This window comes from Gorilla gorilla, chromosome X (assembly GCF_029281585.2).
Source record: "Gorilla gorilla gorilla isolate KB3781 chromosome X, NHGRI_mGorGor1-v2.1_pri, whole genome shotgun sequence".
Taxonomy (NCBI): Eukaryota; Metazoa; Chordata; class Mammalia; order Primates; family Hominidae; genus Gorilla; species Gorilla gorilla.
This window is the reverse complement of record NC_073247.2, coordinates 82222439-82244488: the sequence shown is the minus strand read 5'-3', so window position 1 is coordinate 82244488 and position 22050 is coordinate 82222439. Positions and strand designations below refer to the sequence as shown.

The following is a 22050-nucleotide window of genomic DNA, read 5'->3' as shown; positions in this document are numbered from 1 at the left end:
AAGACAAGATACAGGAACCAACCTGCCTTGAAGAAAAGGCTGCGCACAGCAAAAAGCCACCTGTAAGCACAGAATTACACGGCTAGACGGGCTCTTCAGCTCCTAGCCTCTAGGCAGGAAAACAGCTAAGCTGCAAGGGTCGAGGAAGACAGTACATCGTGGAGTGGCGATGGTGTCTCTATCATCTTACAGTTCTCCGGAAAAGACCATTTCGTTATCTCCTTCAGTCCCTCTTCCAAGCTATCCCACCCCGACACACCCTGTGCCTTCTATGCAAGAACACGTGCACACAAGTCTGAGACATTATCCGAGCAATCTCCCTTTTACTTCCTCTGTTCTAGTTTCATTTGGGGAGAAACTTCTCATTACTCACTGTCTTCCCAAACATCTCAGGTCAAAACCCCAAAGGGAGCAGATTCCATAGCAGCTTAGGGAATGCCCATCACCTGGGCAGAGGGCCCTCATGGTTCAAAATCTCCTGTTGGCAAAGCTCCCCCCACTTGCAACCCACCATCCCTGAAGCATTCCACTTAAGCCGCTCTCCAACCCTTGCTGTTTGGGCAATGTAGACTGGCTTGGGTGGGGAAGCAGGGCAGGGCATTCACTCCATCATGAAATTGTTGATCCTTGTCAGCAGCACTGCTGTTTCTAAGCCTGGGGAGGAGGGGGAGGGTGGGTCATCTAGGGAGTTAAGCAAGGGGAAAGCTACAGGAGGAGAAACGTGAGGTGAGGGGAGAAAGTTCTTACCAGTTTTCCCTCTCTTCTTAACAAATCTCCTGTGGGGAGAAAAGCTTCCCATTATGAGTTCAGCTAGCTTCAAGCAGGCCCTTCCAGCCCCCACACCTGCTCCCCCCAACTGCCTTTCCTACATTCAAGCCAATTTGATAGTATAAGGAAGGGCCTAAGAATCTCAAAGGAACTAAACAGACCCCAAGCCTTGGGCAGCATATGTGAGTCTGAAGCAGCCTCATCACCAGGGCCCTGGAGAAAGTAAGGACCCAGAAAGCTGAGGCACAAAGCACTCACCTTTGGAGGAGGAAGGTCCACAAAAGCAGCATGGTGGAAACACAATTGGTAATGACCCATATGATTAGGTAGGTTTGAGGGGTCTGTGAAAATAGGAAAAGGCCCCAAGGGTAGAATGTCAGGGGAAATAAGTAAGGAAGAGAGGGACAGGGTTAAGGAAAACCAGGGATGGGAGAAGAGGAGAGGTGACAGTCCCAGAGCCCTTACAATAAGCCAGATAGGGTAACGCATCTGCTGCAGCAGCTGGCAGTCGTTGGTGGTGACCGAATCCACCCCTGCACACCAAAGCAGAGAGAAGAGCCAGGGCTTGTTCACTACAAATAGGTTCACCGAGACATTATCCTTATGCAATGCCCTGTGAAGGTGGGAAAGAAAATAGGGAATGTCCAGAATCATGGTGCACAGGACATGGGAGGCAGCCCCCTGCCTGTGCTTGAATCTACAGTGCCGCTGCCAAGGAGGTATCAGCTCTGCCTTTCCATAGCAGCCCCTGACCAACAATGATTTTCCTTTCATAGCTGAACTCTGTCTTCTGGTGGATTCCACCCATGGGTCCTAGCTTTGCTATCTGGGGCCACACAATGTGTCTCTCCCCTGGGTCCTGAGCAGAGGCCCTGTCTCCCTGAGCCTTCTCTTCTCTAGGCCCCACAGCCCCAGCTCCTTCAGCCATTACTCTTATTATTTCCTTCCCTGTACAAGCCTCTCTAATATGATATATTCCAATTTATCAATGTTCCTTTGAAAATATGGGGCCCGTCTCTGAAAATAATATCCCAGATGGGCTTGGACCAGCCTTTTTTTTTTGAGACAGGATCTTGCTCTGGAGTGCAGTGGCAGTCTTGGCTCACTGCAGCTTGACCTCCTAGGCTCAGCCTCCAGTGTAGCTGGGACTATAGGTGGGCACCACCATGTTCAGCTGGTTTTTATTTTATTTTATTTTATAGAGACGGGGTTTTGCTATGTTGCCCAGGCTAGTCTTGAACTCCTAGGCTCAAGTGATCCTCCTGCCTTGGCCTCCCAAAGTGCTGGGATTACAGGTGGGAGCCACCATGCCCAGCCAGCTTGGGTCACCTTTGAATAGAGCAAAACTATCTCCTCCTGTCCTCTGGGCACTATGCCTGTATTCAGGTAGCCCAGAGTCAGGTTAGCCTTCGGCAATGTTACATCCCACTGATGACTCACTATGTATACTGTTCAATGAAAGCCCTGGTCTTTTTCACACATGTTCCAGGTGATGCCAGTGTCTCCTCTCTGGTCTTTGTGCAACTGAAATTCTTTTGGGCCCCAAATAGAGGTCTTTCCATCTATCCCTGGTGCATTTCATCTTGCTAGATTTGGCCTATCTTTTTACAGCACCTAGACCTTTCAGGGCCTCGATTCCATCATCAGTGTATTCAATACCAATTCACATCTTTTGGAAACATGATCAGCAGTTGATTAGCAGCTGATATTGACCAGGACAAGACTAAGGTGAGAACCAAACCCTATGTCATGTCTTCCTCTTTGGTGATAACTCGGGGAAATAAATACTTACATAGCTAGGTGAGATAGCTCATGCTTATAACCGGGAGGCTGAGGGGGGCAGTGGCTCAGGCCTGTAATCCCAGCACTTTGGGAGGCCGAGGCAGGAAGATTGCTTGAGGCCAGTAGTTTGAGACCAGCCTGGGCAGGTAGTAGGAACCTGTCTCTAAAAAAAAAAAAAAAAAAAAATAGCCTTGCATAGTGGTGTGTGCCTATAGTCCTAGCTACTCAGGATCACTTGAGCCCAGGAGTTCAAAGCTGCAGTGAGCTCTGATCAGGCCACTGCACTACAGGCTTGGTGACAGAGTGAGACTCTATCTCTAAAAAATTTTTTTTTAATTAAAATTCAAATTAAAAAAAGAAATATGTATGATAACTGGGCTATCATTCAGTTCACATTTTTCTATCTGAACACAAGGACCTTATAAGAGGCTTTAGCAACCAGATGCTTTGAAGTCTGTCATGGTTCAGCTGGGTCAGCTTCTGGGGCTCAGCTCACATCTGGGACTCTCCCTGATTCACGCTCTCTTACCCTGATGTCTGTTGTGGAATAAAATCCTTCCCGTGGCCTACAAGGTCCTACCCAATTTGGCCCCTGCCTGCTTCTCTAGCTTCCCCTTCCCCTTGCTCATTAGACTGCTGTTCCTGTTCTGCAGCTCATAGTTAGCTCCTTGTGACCATTCAGGTCTCAGCTTAGATATCACCTCTTTAACCAGCCTTCCTAATGTGGGTGCACCCACCTCCCTGCCCCAGCCCATCACTCCCAAACCTAACCACTCTTCTACATCTCTCTGTTTTGTCTTCATAACACTTTTTCACTTTTCAGTATGCATGTATTTTGTTAAGTGGTTTATTCTGTTTTCTTCAGTAGTACATGTATTCCACAAAAGCAGGAACCTTGTCTGTCTTATCTGTGTTGTTTCCCCAAAGCCTGCAATACTACCTGATACATGGCAAGTGTTCTGTAAATACTTTTTGTGTGAGTGAATGAATCAAGAGGCTTTGCTCTCCCTGAACTGGTTCTTCCCTGCCATTAAGCCTCATGTGATCCCCTTGGTTCCTTTCCTCTAGCACTCACTTGATATCCAATAGTGGCAGATCTTGATAGGGGAGGTTAAGAAACTGGGGCCTCTCAGTTCTGTTGCCTCCCTGACGTCCATATATCTGGCGCATTCCAGGTGCCCGTCGTTGGACATTAGCCCGATCTTCATCTGGTAGCCAAAAGACCTGTGGTTCAGGAAGGATGGGTGTGAAGCTGGGGAAGACCTAGGGATTCCAAGGGCAGGGACAGGGGCAAAGAGTTTTGACCACAGAATGGGGTATGTGAGCTGGGGCAGGGCCCTGGGGGTAGGGGCAGCCTCAAAATCATCCTCATCATCATGGCCTAGGGAAGGCAGGGTGGGGAGAGGGGGTCCTGGCAACATCACCATGGCTTGGGGCACCCTTGCATTCAGCACAGTCTCCAATGTCTGGATCACAAAAGTGTCATAGTATGTGTGGTTCTGTGGGGGTCGGCGCAAGTCGAACATGATGGAAAGGTTGAGGGCTGCAGCTTCCTCCAATAGCTCTTCTAATGCTGGTACCGTCTGACTCTCAGCCTCTTTCTGATCAGGGCCTGCCAGCGGTTTGGCCCCCCAGAAGGGTCGCCTCTATAAGAAAGAACAATTATTTCAAGACCAGAAGAGGCTTCCAGGCCTTGCCCCCATCCTCACTATCTTCACTCATATCTTCCACTTGGTGTCCAGCTTCTTTCCACCTCTGAGCCAGGGCCTTTTTCCAAACTGTGGCCTTCTTCCAGACCATCTACCATCTTACTCTGTGACCTCAACCTCCTACCCTTCCAGTTTCCTAACTTTCTCTCTCCCACTACACCTTCTCTTTGGTCTCGAGGAGACCTCTGCAATCTTGACCCTTTGGTTTCTTCCCAGTTCATCAGCCCCTTTCTAGCCGCACCTACATCCCTTACCCATGGTCCATCCACAGCTTGAACTACTTTTCCATAGCACTCTCAGCTCCCTTTCTGTCCCACTTGCCCTACAACTCCCAGACTCTGATTCAATTCTACAATTGTCTGCCTCCTCCACCCCTAGAACTGGGGGCTGAGCGCTGCCATGGGCAGAGTACACAATGTGGGCTGTTGGCACTGCAGTCCTTATTTTTCGCTCTCAGCGCTGCTTAACAATCCTTTTACTTGCTCTTGATTTGCTCCCTCTCCCATTCCCCCTAGTGTTATTCCAAGCCTCTGCTACTCTCCTCTCCTTATTCTCAATGAATGACCTCACTTCCTAATTGCTGACATGGATAAAGCTAGCTATCTAACACTTATTAAGTACTTACTATGTACCAGGCAGTGTTCTAAGTACTTTATGTGCATTGACTGATTTAATCCTCCCAATAACCCTACAAGGTAGGTACTGTTATTATTCCCATTGTACAAATGAGAAAATTGAGGCACAGAGAGACTAAGAAATGCTGCCTCGGGTCACACAGCCAGTAAGTGGTATAGCCAGGGTTTAAACCCAGACATCCTTTGCTGTTAATCACTCTGATCTGATATGATGTAAAGAGTTAAATGGAAAAGAAGCAAATTGCAAAAGAGTCTGTGTAATGATTCTGTCTGTGCAAAATAGAGAGAGAGAGAGAGTTTGTGTATGCAGATGCACCTTGACTTATGATGGGGTTGTGTCTTGATAAACCCATTTTAAATTGAAAAGATTGAAAATCAAAAATGCATTTAATATACCTAACCTACTGAATATCCTAGCTTAACCTAGCCTGCCTTAAGTGTGCTCAGAACTTACATTAGCCTACAGTTAGGCAAAAATCATCTGACACAAAGCCTATTTTATAATGAAGTATTGAATATCTCATGTGATGTATTGAATATTGTACTGAAAATGAAAAACAATTGTTGTATGGGTACTCTTAAGTATAGTTTCTACTGAATGTATATCAATCTCAAATCATCATAAAGTAAAAAAATCATTAAGTGGAACCTCATAAGTCGGGGACTGTGTGAGTGTGTGTGTGTGTGTGTGTGTGTGTGTATCCAACTGTTAACAGTGAATATTTCAGAGGGATTGGATTATGGGAGATTTTGATTTCTATGTTATTTCTTATTTCTCTGATGTTTTACTTTTTACAATGAACATGTATTACTTTTACAATCAGGGGAAGAGGAACTGAAAAAATTCAATATCCTTTTAAATATTTTGTACCACTTACAGTATTGAAGTTGACACTTCTGGGCCAGGCATTCGGAGCTCTTCAAGGCCAAGCCTCTGCTCCCTACCACTCCCACGAATTGTCTCTCTCAGTTACATTCAGCCACATTTTATTCCTGGAAACACCCTTTTTCAGACTTCTGGGCTTTACGTGTCCTCTTCCCTCTGAAGGAGTTCCTGTTCCCTGCTTTGTGCATCTTAGAAGAAGACTTTCATCCTCTCCTGTATGAATCCACTCCTGATTCTCTCCCAGGCAGGAAAATGTTTTTATTGCTCTGGGTTTCCTGAATTGTCTGCTGCCTAGGCTCTCTACTAGGTGGAAGTGACTTGAGAGCACAGACTATGTTCTTATTGCCTAGCACAGGGTTGAGCAAATGCTTATCAACAGAATGAACTCTGCCCTCTCTGAGTGTCCCTGCAGGTGGCTGCCTCTTTGCAGAGGCTGTCCTCACCTCTAGGAACCAGGATCCAGCATTGAGTCTCTTCAGTTCAGTCCAGGAGAAGTCACTGCTGTGGGCTGTGATTCGGGTTGGGAATACAGAGGCTACATTCGTGGTCCTGCTGAGGTGCTCATCATGCATGAGGAAGGGGACCCCGTCGGAGCTGAGGGCACAAGGGGTGTCAGAGGGCCAAGCTCTGGGGCTGGTCATCATGTCCTTCAGCCCCCCAGATCCCCTAAGCCCCAGCTTCCCTCACCTGACCATCACATCAGTCTCAAACACAGTAGCTCCGCATTCAGCTGTCTTCCGCAAGGACATCAGGGTGTTCTCGGGAGCCAGCTGGGAAAGGGAATGGGTGATGAGGTAGCAGGGAAGGGTGGGAGACTGGGAACCCACAGGCCTGGTCGCTATAGTGCAGACGAGCAGACCCTCCCCACCCTCCCAGCATTCTGTCCAACACTCACCATGGGGGCCCCTCGGTGTCCCACCAGCCCAGGCTTGGGTGGTAAGTCTCTGGGTTCCATGATGCAGGGTGAGGAGATGCATAGGGGGGCCAAGTAGATGACCAGGACAACTCCAAAAAATAGGAGCAGTAGCAGAATCTTGGGACCTGTGGGGAGTGGGGGACAGGCTTTCAAGAATGGGCAAGGGGAGAGCTCTGGGGATGGAAGGCAGAGTGCAGGTGGCAGAGCATGAGTGGCCAGCAAGGGCGAGTGGGGCAGCGGCGTTGGCACCTCTTCGGTGGATACGGTAGAAGGTATCAGCCACAGGCCAGGCCAGGAGGGCAATTCCAGCGGCTGCTCCAATATGAAGGAATGGGGCTGTGGCCTGTGGACAAGAGCTGGTGAGGTGGGCTCTTCTCCAGTGCCCCTCCCCGCTTTCCTCTTAGGGCCTGACTGCTGGAGTTCAGAGCTACCTGCAGTCTTGGGGGAACAGGAGCGAGATATGTTCTAGGGTTGGCCACAAGCCAAGGCTCCGGTCTAGACACTGGAGGTTGGCCACTCACCTGCAGTGACACACGCAAGCTATGCCACTCCTGCTGCCATTGGATGTCCAGTCCCACAAGGCCAGCGGCCACAAGCAGCATAATGAGGAGCAGCAGCACCTGGGGGGCCAGGGATGAATGAGGCCTCTTGGTCAATTTGGGCTTATGGTTGGTGAGCTGCTCCTTCACTCTATAGAGATGGGACCCGACCCTTCCCTTCCCCTGACACATCTGCTTTCCTCCTTTCACTCAACACTTACTGGGCTTCAGGTCCTGGGCTTGACCCCCCGGGGGTATAAAAGTGAGGTCCTCAGCAAATAGCCAGCCAAGTGCTGAGCCCAGTGGCCCCCTCTCCCATGCACTCCCATCCCTGCTGTACCTTGTGGAGGCTGTGCAGATGCAGGGGGTGTCTACAAAGCCGCAGGAGCAGGGCCAGGACCTAGAGGAAGAGAGCGGTGGGACTTATGGGGTGCCAAGAGGGGAGCAAGGTTACTGAGGTGGGCTTCCCAGGCTGGTACTTCCCTCCTACCCAAGAATTAGCCCCCTCCCTCAGTGGCCAGGATGAGAATAGGGAGCTAAAACTAAGCAGGAAGGAAGGCTGAGGTGGGGTTAGGCCAGCGGCCTCCGGACCCACCAATAGCAAGGATGCATATGTGACCAGTAGAGAGATGACCAGCAGGAATGCCAGGGACCAGTCCATCCAGTGTCCCCAGCGGCGGAAGAGGAATCTGTGGGAGGGGAGAGGGAAGTGTCCAAGTGGGGGAAGGGGTGTCAATAGTGGCCTGAGGGGAGGTGGGGTGGGTGGATCCAGGAAGACTAGAAGGGAGTGAGGAGAAAGCCCCTCACGGGGCCAGGGGCTCCAAGGATTGAGGAGATTTTGTGGAGGGATTTTCTAAGGAGATTGGGTAGCAGCAGAGCTGGGTTTGAGCAGCTGGGCAGGGCTGGGGGGTGACTGACAGTGGGGCACCCCGGGGTCCCAGGGTGGGGAGCAGGTTGACATGTATGCTGGGGAAGCAGGGGGAATCCATGACACACTCATTGAAGTTGTGCAGGTCATTGAGAAGGACGAGCCCGATGTACAGCCAGCCCAGGGAAAGGAGGAAGGTGAGGAAGAGCAGGCCAAACCAGATACAGTCACACTGCAAAGGGGCAGGAGAGAAACTCACAACCAATACCTACTTCAAACTCAGAGTCCCCAACGGGTGGCAGCTAAAGGGAGCTGCCTGCCCCGTGTTGGGCTGCTCTGCTCGGGGGGCAGCTCTTTCCATATTTGAGGGAGATTTTCTTCCTGGGAGAGAGAGCCCCTTCCCCCAAGCTGTCTATGAGCACAATTGGCCTTCTTATCCCCTCCAGTGAGCCTCTGCCTTCTGACTTCCAGCCTCCCCCCTCCATCCCTACTCCACCTTGCTGGTTTGCATCCTCTCTCTGGGGCATTTCCTCCAGTGGCAGCTATACAGGCAGTGGAGGCAGCGGGCCCAGACGGAGCAGCAGCCGGGGGACTCGGCCATGGTGAAGGCCTGGGGGAAGGGACACTCGACCATCAGGGACCCTGGCAGAGGGCAGATCCCAGTCTCCCTCCTAGCGTATCTGAGGAGCCCGGGGGAGGGGTAGAGGCCTGGGCCGCTGCTCAGCAACGGAGGTCACGGGGCAGGCCCAGAGTGCCAGAGTGGATGAGGCGAGCAGCCCCAGCTGCAAGCCTGGCAATGGGAGACAGTCTCCAGAGCCTTTGTTTCCCTTTGTACCTGGAGAGTCAGTGGGACACCCAAGAGGTCCAGCCTCTTTTCTGGCAGGATGCATATCCACTCTCTCCAGCTCCTCCCCATTTAACAGCACACACCTCTGGGGATGGAGTGCTTGCCCTGGGGGTAAGAACTCAAGAGAAACTGCCCAGGGTGGGACAAACTCAGTTCAGCAAGTTAAAGCAGGTTTGGCCAAGCTGGAGGCAACCCCATGTTGAATTGCTTTCCAGCCCAGGAAGCAGGAGTAACCTGAAGCAAAGGTTCCAGTTCTGACCTGGGGCTAAGGAAGGCCCAGCTAGTTGGCCAGTTGCTATGGATATAGAGATTATTCAGATCACAAATCCCTGAAAGATTCTCTGTGTCCACCTCTCAGGGGACAAAGGGCACTGCCAAAAAGAGAAAGACTTGAGGTGAACATGTTGCCTGGGTCACTCCCAGTCTTCTAAAGGAATCTTTGGATTTTCAAAATACAGAGCCTCCTCTCAAGTCCTGCCCTTTCCTGCGCAGTCATCCCCCAACCCCAACCCCAACCAGAAGCCCAGACTCGCCTTTAGGAGCCCCACCCTCTAAGTTAGCTTTGGTGAAAGTACAACAAACGCAGGGCAAAGGTGTGTATGCAGGGTGTGGTTGTCTTGGGGCAGGGGACCACTGTACCTTATGCTTCTGGGTTTGGCTGACTGAGCTGATCCCCAGACTTGGCTGGGTACGTGACTGATTCTACGCGAGACGGTATGTGATTTGTGTCAGCATTTGCACGCGACAGCACAACTGGCTGTCGGTACAATATGATTTTAGGTGACTTTGAGTATGTAAAGGAGCCCCTGGATACACCCAAAGTGTGTGAGCATGTGTGCGTGCGGGCTGAGGGACAGGACCTCTTGTCCTCAGAGCTCTCCCGAGGCTATGGAGTCTTAGAGGGGTGCACAGTGGGTGGGTCCGGTAAGCAGGAAGGTGTGGCTGCTTCTGAACTGCCCTCTTTATGCTGCCTTGGGAAAGGAGGGTTAGGGTAGGGGTGAGGAGCTGGAGCTGGGGGAAGGAAACCCCTCCCCTCTATGAGACCCTTCCCGGTAAAAAGCCAACCCAAAGGGAAGCCCTTGCCTCTGCCCATCTTGGAGCTGGTTTGATAGCCTGCTCTAAGCTCTTGCCTCCCCTGGGGTCCTACCCCTGCACCCCAGACACTGCCTTCCAGAGTCCCCTCCCTTCAGGAGCTGTCTGTAGGATGGGATCAGGGTCTGAGCAGCCTGAAAACCCCAAGTAGGGGAGCTGACAGGGGTGCCATTCAATCCCCCGGCCCAATCCCAGTGGGATGGAGCTGGTCTCTGCTCCACAGCTCCCACCTGTAGCCCCCCAGCCTTCCCGAACCCTCACACCTTTGCTCAGCGGCAGCTCCGCTCCGCTCTCCTCTCTGCACTGCTTCCCAGCTCCTCTCCGAGTGGTCTGCCTCCTCCCTTTTTCAGTCCTCGGTTCAGCCCTATGAGTCAAACAGGTGGCACTGTTGCCACCTACAGGAGGCTGTGTGGGTCCTCTCCCAAGGCCTGCAGCTGCTCTGTGGCCTGGGCACAGCCCGGGTGGGAAGATGGGAGGGAGGAAGCGGGAGGGAGAGCAAATCTGCTTCTTTACTCGCTGGCGGTCAGGGGGCTTGGGGTGAGGAATTCCTTTGTGCAGGCTTTCCCATCCCTCTGTCCCTCCTCCTGTTCCCCTCCCAGTCACTGCCGGGGCTTTGTCCTGGCTCAGGGAGGCGAGGGCTGAGGGCACAGGCTGGCGGGAAGCTGGTGGGGGGGGGGGGGGAGGTGACCACACAACTTTGCAACTTGGCAGTGAGAAGAGGCCCAGCCAGCCCACTGGAAAGGGGTGTGTGTGTGTGTGTGTGTGTGTGTGTGTGTGTGTGTGTGTGTAAGCCTAACATCAAGTCTCAAGCTCCCTGGGAATACAGCCTTGATTCATTAGGCTCCCTCCCCTATTGAGCTCCTACTTCTAATTCAGCAAGGTGTATGTATAAGAAGCTGCAGCCTGGCGCGGTGTCTTACACCTGTAACCCCAGCACTTTGGGAGGCCGAGGCGGGTGGATCACCTGAGGTCAGGAGTTCAAGACCAGCCTGGCCAACATGCTGAAACCCCGTCTCTACAAAAAATACAAAAATTAGCCAGGCATGATGGTGTGCACCTACCAAAGACTAGGTAGTTGCATGGGACATCTCACAAGGCCAGGTTTAAAGCAAAGACAAGCCTTGGTCATTTGTCCCAGCTACTTGGGAGGCTGATGTGGGAGGATTGCTTGAGCCCAGGACGTCGAGGCTGCAGTGAGTTGAGATTGTGCTACTGTGCTCCAGCCTGGGCAACAGAAGCTGCAAGCTACTTCCTGAACTCTGGATAGCAAGTTGCCATTTCTGGACCAGAGGTCCCCATGGGCCTTGTGGATCCTGGGTGACACTAGCAGTTCTCCCACCTTCCCTCATCACCCCAGACAGGAGATGCTCATTCAGGACTTGTGTCATTTCTGCTGCCTTGTCCCTAAGGCATATGAGTCTCTTTCCAAGAATCTTTTGAGGAGTGTAGAGTATATTGGGGTCACAGGCTTTTGGAAGATGAACACATAGAAAAGATGCTGCTACTATAGCATCAGCATCAGCAGGGAAGGGCTGGCTAGCACACTATAGTTTGCTTAGTGCTAAAGCACAGGGGTCTGGGTGGGATGGGGGCCAGGGGCTGGCTTGGTTGACCTCTCCCTCTACATTACGCCTGATGCGGTGACTCGAGGTCTGGGGGCTATTAGTGCAGTGTTGGTGGGAAAGGATGTTTTCTCTGGGGATAAGCCTGCTTACCCCTCCCCCAACACACACTGGATTTCAAACAGTGAGAAGGAAGACTGGCTCTCTTATGCCAAGAGCTGGCCCCCCTCCCACTCAGGCTTCTCATTGTATCCAGAGGCTCTAGTTGGCAATGGCAGAGGCTCCCTTGCTCCCTCGGCATTAAAATGCAAAGAGAAGCAGGGCTGCTTGCTGGCAGGAGGCCAGGGAGGACCAGCAGGTCACCTAGTCCATGGCAGGCTTCATTCTAGGCAGATTGTTGTTCAATTTCTTTTGCTTGGGCTCTGGTGGATTCTAGAGGAGTCTTGGCTTTTGAGTGTTTGGGGATGGTTTGGGAGCTTTTTTGGGGAGAAGGGTTTTGGGATTCAGAATGCATGGATGTGAAGCGCAGGGCTTGTGAGCACCTACCTCAGAAGGCTACAAGGCCAGTCAGCAGCTTGTGTATGGCATTCCAGGGCTGGCCCCCTTTTAGCTTTAAGCAGAGATAGAGAACACTGATAGACTGTAAGGCGTAAGCATCTTTCAAAGGAGAATGCAAGGAGCCAGTGCTGTTCTGTCCTGGGACTGGACAGCAGTGTGGTGCAACGCCCCTCCTACACTAAGAAATCAGGCTGCAGGGCATTAGAAGTGGCTGCTGCTGGCACTCTAGAGAGTTGGCTAGAGTGAAGCTTGGATGGTAGCTCTGCGTTCAGGTCCTAGCTCTATTGCTCACTAGCTTTGTGACTTTGGGTAAGTTACTTAACTTCTTTATACCCCAGTTTCCTCATCTGTAAAATAAGGACATCTATCTATGTTGACCTTTTTGTGTGTGTATGAAGAACAAATAAAACTGTGGCAAGAACATGGAGATGGTTAGTAAATGTGGTTTCTTCCTCCCAAATCTGGAAGCCAGGCAGGTTCTACAGTGGAGGTCAGGCCACTGGCCTTGCTAACGCGATTCTGATTTCCTAGGGTAGCAGAGCAACATAAAGACACGTCACATTCCACAATACCCTCTGGGAAAGAGGGCAGCTACAATAAGGCAGGGAGGCTCAGGTACTTGTAATGAATCCCCTTACTAGCTTCCTCAGGGGCTGAGGAACACAGGTTGAAATTTTATTTCTCCCTCTAGCACAGAAGGATCTTCCCAAACAGTAGACGGGCTAAGGTTTATTTACTTACTTAACATTTAAAAATAATTCATTTGCTTCAACAACATGGCAGACAATCAAGAGTACTATTGAAACATAATTCAGAGAGGGTCAGGACAGGAAAGATCACAACCTCATTCCTGAGGTGGAATGAAAGATCTAAGCCAGGCCTCCATCCTAGGCCAGGCTCCTCCGTTAAGCAGAGACAACCAAAAGATAAGAAAGCCTTGGCCTCATCCCCATCAGGAGATAGCCTGAACTGCTCACAAATAAGAAACAACTTGACCATACTGAGGACTGGTTCCTGATGAGTCAATAGGAAAGTCAGTTGGTTCTCTCTTCAGTAGGTGACTTAGCACCCTTCTGGAGAACATAGAGTAGTAGTCTGGACCTGGAGGCTAAGGCCCACATCCAACAAAGGTTACCTTCTTTTCAGTAACGCTTTGTTCCTTTTTTCAACAGCAAGAAACCTGAAATCCAGATAAGTCATTTAAAAAACCCCTTCTGGCTGCAACCTGAAAGCATCTCCCAAGCCAGACTGGGGGTAGAGATGATGACTCCAACTTCAGTGGGCCTCTTCTTCGATAGGGGAGCAGCCAGAGAAGAAGCTGGTGTTGCTGGCCAGAGCCCGTTTCTTTTTCTTCCCTGGAGCCTTATTTTCTTGGTATTCTGTTGCTACATGTTTCAACTCTGGGAGGTCAAAAGGGGAGGGAGCTGGGGGAGTCTTCTTTGACAGCACCTGCTCCACATCGCACATCTCTTTCAGGATCTAGGAGGGACAGAGACAGGTATGAATAGACTTTAGAAAGGGGCAGAAGCTCAGCCCAGCCGAGCTGCTATAGATGCTCGACATACTCCCAGTAGTATGAAGTGTTCTTTAAGATCATTCTATGGAAAAAACCAGACTAGAGTCTATGCCCGATCCCTAGTTCCCAGCAAGCTGATTACACCTTTACTCCACCTGCCTCTCTCCTACTGGTCTATCATAGATAATGCAGAGAAGGACGCTAATCCAGTTTTCCAATGCCTGCCTTTTAGCCCACCTACCTTGCTATTGGGGGTGGCACAGACGGGATTAAAGAAGCTCAATCCTGGGGTCACCTCGGTAGGATCCTCCAGTTTGAAGGAGCCTTCGGAATCCTGGGTCCGTTCAACAGTGCCCAAGCTATCCTGAAAATCAAGCAGACAGGCATATTATAAATTTGGCTGCCAGGTTTACAAAATCAGTCTGCTCCCATTCAACCAAAGAGGTAACAGCTCTAAGTGCCTGATTAGTCAGCTGAAGCAAGTCTTAGGGAGGCCCTGCTTGGGGAGGTCATAGTGTTTGACACGCTCTGTCCCTGAAGGAATGGAGCAATGCCTGTAGGTGGCCTCTGAAGGCAAAGACTAGGTAGTTGCATGGGACATCTCACAAGGCCAGGTTTAAAGCAAAGACAAGCCTTGGTCATTTGTTTGACTAAACTCCCCCTCTCTACAATTTGCAATATCTCTTTTAGCATCCATACTGGGTGTTCCTTTCAGTTAAGGAAACTGAGTCCGAGAGACAAACAGATAGAGATGGGAGGAGGGAGGAAGGGGCCATGCCCCTCTGCCTGGAGGCCCTTTCATGGAGCTACTACATGACTCTTGAACGCAAATTGAAAAACCACAGGAATAGAGGATCCTTAAGGTCTCTGCTACTTCTACAGTTCTTAGCCTGACTTCTAGCTTGCCTATCTATGTTAGAAGTCTTTTTTTTTTTTTTTTTTGAGATGGAGTCTCGCTCTGTCGCTGAGGCTGGAGTGCAGTGGCACGATCTCAGCTCACTGCAAGCTCCGCCTCCCAGGTTCACGCCATTCTCCTGCCTCAGCCTCCTGAGTAGCTGGGACTATAGGCACCCACTACCACGCCTGGCTAATTTTTTTGTATTTTTAGTAGAGACGGGGTTTCACCGTGTTAGCCGGGATGGTCTTGATCTCCTGACCTCGTGATCCGCCCGCCTCGGCCTCCCAAAGTGCTAGGATTACAGGCGTGAGCCACTGTGCCCGGCCAGGTCTTTTTAATAGAAGATGCAGATTGAAACTCTTCACATGTGGATGTTCAAGAAATGCATGATGAATCATCATTAGATTGTGCTTGCTAGAATTACTGTATATCACATATAGAGCTGTAGTAATGCATTTTTGCTATTGCACAGGTAGGTGTAAGGCAGGTATAGGGATCTGACCTGCTTGGTGCTGCTCTTCCCAGGGAACATTTGGTTTTCCTGAGTTTGCTATTCCTGGGAGCAATATTAAGAGGACATTTAGGTTAACTTGGTTTACAACAGTGACTATTAGAAAGGCCTGGTTCCTGTGGGTCTTTTTCTAGAGCCATGGAATAGCTAGCTGGTTGCCATGGAGAGAGTCTAGGTAACGAATGTCTCGAGATGTCAAAAGGATTAACTTCCTGGAAGCTGCTACCTCAGTACGTGGCTCTTACAGTTCCAGTTAAACCTCTGGACTAATTTGATCCTGCATGTCTATATGCCTGTGAGTGCCTGCTTTCTTGTCTTTGTCATCTCAAAAACAGTACAGAAACTTTACAGCCAAGCCTGGGGGTGGAGAGCTCTATACCTGGGAATCTGCTGGGAAGTGCTGTGGTTTCTGAAAGGGGTATGTGAACAGGCAAGCAGCAAGGAAAAAGGATTGAGAAGTGAACTGTCTCTTTTTCTGGGTGCAGAGGGAAGGAGAAGGGTTGGAAGAGCTGTGCAGGAGACTCCAGGTTTCAGGATGGAAGGCAGAAAAAGAGGGTGGAAACTAGTGGAAGGTCTGAAGGGAAGGGGAGAGGAAACAGCACTGATCCTACCTTGCCTTGCTGGCGGTTCCGACACTTTGTGGGATCACAGCAACAGTCCACACCACAGTCTGACTTTTGCTTCCTGCACCCACACTGCTTGTTTCCACACCAGCCCTTGCAGGAACACTGCAAAACAGGTTTGCAGAAAGACACATTACTGAAAGGGTTAGAAGACTAGTTTAAAATGACTTCCCTTCATTTGCAAGCTTTTCTAGAAAAAAATGGAAAGTACTATTATCTACCAAGCTTCAATCTCCTTAGTCCTCTCTTCTTTGGTAAAACAATAATCACCAAGAACCGTCATAGGTTTAAAGAGAACAAGTCTTGCCAGACAAATCCATTTTCTTTTCTTTTCTTTTTTTCTTTGAGATGGAGTCTTATTATGTCACCCAGGCTGGAGTGCAGTGGCACGATCTCCGCTCACTGCAACCTCCGCCTCCCAGGTTCAAGTGATTCTCCTGCCTCAGCCTCCTGAGTAGCTGGGATTACAGGTGCCTGCCACCATGCCCGGCTACTTTTTGTATTTTCAGTAGAGACAGGGTTTCACCATGCTGGCCAGGCTGGTCTTGAACTCCCGACCTCAGGCGATTCACCTGCCTCGGCCTATCAAAGTGCTGGGATTACAGGTGTGAGCCACTGTGCCTGGCCACCTGGCTAATTTTTGTATTTTTAGTAGAGACGGGGGTTTCACCATGTTGCCCAGGCTGGTCTCGAACTCCTGACCTCAGGTGATCAGCCCGCCTTGGCCTCCCAAAGTGCTGGGATTACAGGCGTGAGCCACCGCGCCTGGCTGAAAAATCCATTTTCTTTTGGACAGAATACTTGAAGGACAGATCAGAGGGACAGCATAATAATGCAAGGCAACTGACAAAGACTCTTATGACAACTTTATGGGTAAAGTGGAGCACTGTGAGCTGGATGGTAATATAGTTAAGTACATTTAAAAACTAAGTGTAGTTGCTCAGTATTTTTAGAATTACCAAGCTGTACTTTCATCCAGCTCACATTTCTGCATTTTGTCCAGTGTTAGCCTGGGCTTTGTCCTTAACACATTTTGATAAATCACTGATGATATGAAATAAAATCATTTACATTTGATAGCACTTTACAGTTTTCAGAGTACTTTCATGTACATAAATACAAAATCTCATTTGAATCTCATAACTAGTCTACAAGGTAGGCATATTTATCAGCTCTAACAATGACAGAAAGCTGGAAGGATTAGTAATATGTAAGATAAAAGAATCACAATTCAAAAATATTTTGACAGGCTGGACTTAAGGGGTGAAAGTAGAAAGAAAGTAAGTTTGTAAGTTTGGTATTTAGGTTCCCCTCAACTCAGCCATATAAATACAACATGGGGAGTGATCTAGCTTAAAAGTAGACCGTGCGGTGGCTCATGCCAGTAATCCCAGCACTTTGGGAGGTCAAGGCGGGTGGATCGCTTGAGCTCAGGAGTTTGAGACTAGCCTGGGCAACATGCTGAAACCCTGTCTCCACCAAAAATACAAAAAATTAGCTGGACGTGGTGTCAACCTCAGGAGGCTGAGGTGGGAGGATCACTTGAGCCTGGGAGGTGGAAGCTGCAGTGAGCTGAGATCGCGCCACTCCAGCCTGGGTGACAGAGTGAGACCTCATCTCAAAAAAAAAAAAAAAAAAAAAAAAAAAAGACTGTGCAGAGAAGGGCCTAGGGATTTGAGGTGTAAGCAAGCTCTGTGAGTCAACAGCTTGAAATGGCTATCCCAAAGCAAATGCAGTCAGGTAGAAATTTGGAGTTCAGAAAAGATGGGGAGTAATTATTTCATTGTACCCTGGCTCAGTTGGATCCCATTTGAAATAATGCATCCTGGCTGGGCGCAGTGGCTCACGCCTGTAATCCCAACACTTTGGGAGGCCGAGGCGGGCAGATCATCTGAGGTCAGAAGTTCAAGACCAGCCTGACCAACATGGTGAAACCCCGTCTCCACTAAAAATACAAAATTAGCCAGGCATCATAGCGCATGCCTGTAATCCCAGCTACTCAGGAGGCTGAGGCAGGAGAATCGCTTGAACCCGGGAGGCGGAGGTTGCAGTGAGCCAAGATCATGCCATTGCACTCTAGCCTGGGCGACAGAGTGAAACTCCGTCTCAAAAAAAAAAAAAAAAAAGAAATAATGCATCCTATTTTAGGGCACCATAATTTTGTTCATGTGTACAAAAGCATAGACAATAGCAATAAAAAACCTCACTCATGCCCCCACTAACCCCCCTTAATAGTAAAATGCAGATATAACCAAGGTCTCCTATGCACTCCTTCCTGATCCTATTTGCCTCCCCCTTTCCAGGGATAAACAGTCTCCTGAATTAGGTATTTATCATTCCTATGTATGTCTCTTACCACATTAGTTTTTTTTTTTTTTTTTTGGAGACAGGGTCTTGCTCTGTCACCCAGGCTGGAGTGCAGTGGCACAATCATAGCTCACTGCAGCCTCAACCTCTTTGACTTAGTGATCCTCCTGCCTCAGCCTCCAGAGTATCTGAGACCACAGGCACATGCCACCATGCCTGGCTAATTTTTTGTTTTTGTAGAGACAGGGTCTCGCCATGTTGCCCAGGCTGGTATTGAACTCCTGGCCTCAAGCAATCCTCTTGCCTCAGCCTCCCAAAGTGCTGAGATTACAGGCGTGAGCAACAGCACCTAGCCACACATAAGAGTTTTTGTAAAAAAACAAAAACAAACAAGAAATTGTCTTACACGTTTCTAAACTTTGTATAAATGACATATGTTGATACATATAGCTTCAATTCCATTCATTTTCACTCTATGAAGTTGCCACAATTTACCCGTTCTCCTGATAGTGCCATTTTCCATTCTTATAAACAAGGCTGCAGTAGTGATAGCTAACATTAATGTGTGCCAGGCACTGCTATAAGGGCTTTCCATTTATTAAACCAGTTTAATCAATAAGCATGTTTTCTTGTATACACATTCAGGAATTCAGTGTGTATGTTTTATAAAGAGGATGTTAAACAAAAAAGAGGTGAGTGATCAGAATTATAGGAAGCAATGCTATAAGAAAAATCGTAGAAGAAAATGGGATAGTTTGGCTTTGAAAAGACAGAGGTGGCTGAGCTCACAGGATGAAGGAACAGAGTGAGAAGAGACCTCAGCGACCACCTAAAGACTGGTTTGATGTATGAAGCCCCTCTTAACATCCCTGGTCTAATTATCTGAAGCTCTATTTATCCTGAGGTGATAATAGTTTCTATATAACTTCTAATCATAGGACCCAATTCTGCCATCTAAAATGACATGGAATCAGTTTAACCCCACTTTTATAGAATAACTGTTCAAACCCTGAACGTAATTTTTACTCCCCAGTCCCCTTCTGTCCAAATCCTCTCAAAGTTAAATGTACCTACTTCCCTCAATGATTCGCCACATGACATGGTTCTCATGTATCCTCACCACCTTGACTATACACCAATTTGTCAAAGTTCTTCAATTGTGAGATCTAGAAATGAGCACAACTTTCTAAATGTGGTGTGGCCACTGTGAGGTGGACTGTGATAAACACCTCTCTTGTTATGGACCCAGTAGTCCTGTTCATGAGGCCTAAAATCAGTTGCTTTTTTTTTCCTGTCACATCTTTGTGGATTCATACTGAGCTTATAGTCAAATTCAAGCCTTTAAGTTTTTTTCATATGAGAACCATCACCTTTGCTCTCTGGTTGCTCTGTAGAAACCACAATAACATTTTTTTTCTGATTAGCAGAATAATATATATCACTTTACAAAATTTGAAAATCAAAAAACTTGACTTTAATAGTTGTATATATTTCCTCATGGGGATAATGTCGATTTATTTAACCAGTCCCCTAATGTTAAATATTAAGATTGTTTTGAAAGTAATTGTTCACTATTATAAATCATGTTGCAGTAGATATCCTTGTATAGAAATATAATCTAAACTGTACCACGACTGACAAGGCCCTCCATGATCTGGCCCTTGACTACCCATCCCCTGACTGTAGCTTATGCTTGATACATTCTAGTCACACTGGCCTTTTTAGCTGTTCCTTGAGATACTAAGCTCATTCCTGCCCTGAGGTCTTACATTTTCTGTTCCCTTTTCCTGAAATGTTCTTCTGATGCTTTTCCTGACTTGCTCTTCACTGTTTAGGCCTCAGCTTAGATATTTCCTTCTCAGAGAGAGCTCCGCAAGCACTCTTCTTTAAAAAAATTTTGTTTTTAGTGAGATGGGGTCTCGCTATGTTGCCCAGCCTGGTCTTTAACTCCTGACCTCAAGCAGTCCTCCCATCTCAGCCTCCCAAAGTGTTGGGATTACAGGCATGAGCCACCGTGCCCGGCCTACCCAAGCACTATTTTTTTTTTTTTTTTTTTTGAGATGGAGTCTTGCTCTGTCTCCCAGGCTGGAGTGCAGTGGCGAGATCTCAGCTCACTGCAACCTCTGCCTGCCAGGTTTAAGCAATTCTTGTGCCTCAGCCTCCTGAGTGGTTGGGATTACAGGCGTGCGCCATCACGCCCGGCTAATTTTTATATTTTTAGTAGAGATGGGGTTTTGCTGTGTTGGCCAGGCTGGTTTTGAACTCCTGACATCAAGTGATCCGCCCACCTCGGCCTCCCAAAGTGCTGGGATTACAGGCGTGAGCCACTGCGCCTGGCCCCAAGCACTCTTCTAAAGTGCTCTTTTCCCATCCCACATTCTCTATGACTTCACTATATTTTCTTTTCTTTTTCACTCATCACTATCTAAAATTATTTTATTTTTCTGGTTACTATGTGTCTCTCCCCACAAGAATACCACTTTCATGAGGGTAAAGAATCTCACCTGCCTTGTTTCATGTCTTCTCAGCATCTAGAAACAGTGCCTGGCACATAGGTGCTCAGAAAAAAATTTGTCAAACGAATAAATATATTTACATACCAATGTCTATTTCCTTAGTATAAATTCGTATGTGTAAAATTACTGGGTCAAAGGATAGAAACATTTTAAAGGCTACTGATACGTATTTTCAAGTTGCCTTCCTGAAAGGCATACCAATTTATATTCCTAATAGCAATACAGAAATGCCCTTCTTTTTTTTTTTTTAAGACAGGGTCTCACTCTGTCACCCAGGCTGGAGTGCAGTGGCATGATCAGAGCTCACTGCAGCCTCAACCTCCAGGGCTCAAGTGATCCTGTGGCCTCAGCCCCCACTGAGTAGCTGGGACTACAGGTGTGTGTCACCATGCCAGGCTAATCTTTTGTATTTCTAGTAGAGACAGGGTTTCACCACGTTGCCCAGGCTGGTCTCAAACTACTAGGCTCAAGTAATCTGCCCACTTCAGCCTCCCAAAGTGTCGGGATTACAGGTGTGAGCCACGGCGCCCAGCCAGAAGTGCCCTTCTTAGTCACCCTTGCCAACGCTAGACATTATCATAACAAAAAATCTTTGCTGCTTTAAGACAGGATGAAAGATGGAGTTCTATGACATGTCCTGGTGATACTTCACCAGGATGACAGTGATCCATTGATTGCTACAGCCTGGGTATGGTCCTTTGGCCATTTACAAATTCATCTAAATGCTTCAAAAATGCTGTTACCTCATCCATGTCTCTCTATTTTATCCTAGGGATAATATCATGAAAGCAGTATCTGAAGGGCTGTCATAAAGAATGACTAGGCTCTTACACAGCCAAGACCTACTGGGATGATGTATAGGACAGCACATTTCAGCTAAACAAGAAGTAACTTTCTAACAATTAGTGGAATCCAATGGGTTGTCCTATAAGACTGTGAGCTTCCCCCTACTAGAAGTCTTCAAGCAAGAAGAGGTTAGATAAACACCTGGTAGTGGTATTATAGCACAGTCATGACATACATGACAGATGTAGTTGCGTGAATGCCAGGTACATGAGCTGTAACTTCATCCTATTCTCTCTCACACCAAGAAGCAGATTAGAAAGTCAAAGACAGAATGTGTCCCTATCACAGGCATAACTACAAATGTATTTAATACATGTATACAGGGTGGTGTGTGTGTGTGTGTGTGTGTGTGTGTGTGTATCACAACTGCTGGCAACCCACCAGCATGTCCCAGCACCGTAGTTGAGAAGTAATAGGGGGACTCTTTTTTTTTTTTCTTTTTCTTTTGTAGAGATGGGATCTTGCTATGTTGCCAAGGCTGGTCTTGAACTCCTGGCGTCGAGCAATCCTCCCACCTCGGCCTCTCAAAGTGCTGTGATGATAGGCATGAGCAACCACACCCGGCCAAGGGATTCTTTGTAGAGAGTGGAAAGCAGAGTCTGGGTTTCCCCTAAGCCAGTTGTTCTCAACTCTGGCTGCACATAATAAATCTCTGGGGAGCTTTTCAAAAA

At 48.4% G+C, this 22050-nt stretch overlaps 2 protein-coding genes across 4 annotated transcripts in view; both read right to left on the bottom strand.

The window, feature by feature from the left end:
- Positions 1–27: 27 nt before the first annotated feature.
- GDPD2 (glycerophosphodiester phosphodiesterase domain containing 2) lies at positions 28–10556 on the bottom strand. 3 transcript variants are annotated; one of them, XM_004064328.4, is made up of 16 exons: positions 10306–10556; positions 8600–8713; positions 8232–8335; positions 7831–7924; positions 7576–7635; positions 7218–7316; positions 6946–7039; positions 6676–6821; positions 6468–6550; positions 6224–6374; positions 3975–4196; positions 3626–3774; positions 1234–1381; positions 1027–1109; positions 748–776; positions 28–654 (listed from the first exon to the last, which is right to left on the bottom strand). In XM_004064328.4, exons 2-16 carry the CDS (start codon positions 8702–8704, stop codon positions 602–604), a joined length of 1620 nt encoding a protein of 539 aa, XP_004064376.1. In that variant the 5' UTR covers positions 8705–8713; positions 10306–10556; the 3' UTR covers positions 28–601. The 3 variants fall into 3 exon arrangements, with proteins under 3 accessions (XP_004064376.1, XP_004064379.1, XP_004064378.1); XM_004064330.4 differs by lacking the exon at positions 8600–8713 and having other exon boundaries at positions 31–654; XM_004064331.4 differs by lacking the exons at positions 8232–8335; positions 8600–8713 and having other exon boundaries at positions 30–654.
- Positions 10557–12871: 2315 nt separating this feature from the next.
- KIF4A (kinesin family member 4A) overlaps positions 12872–22050 on the bottom strand; it is a 128250-nt gene continuing 119071 nt past the window's right edge. Inside the window, exons 29-31 of the mRNA XM_019019439.4 lie at positions 15699–15815; positions 13920–14042; positions 12872–13641 (exon numbers count right to left, since the gene is read on the bottom strand). Of these exons, the coding sequence (XP_018874984.1) occupies positions 13438–13641; positions 13920–14042; positions 15699–15815 (444 nt within the window). The 3' untranslated portion in view covers positions 12872–13437. The remainder of the gene's footprint in view (positions 13642–13919; positions 14043–15698; positions 15816–22050) is intronic.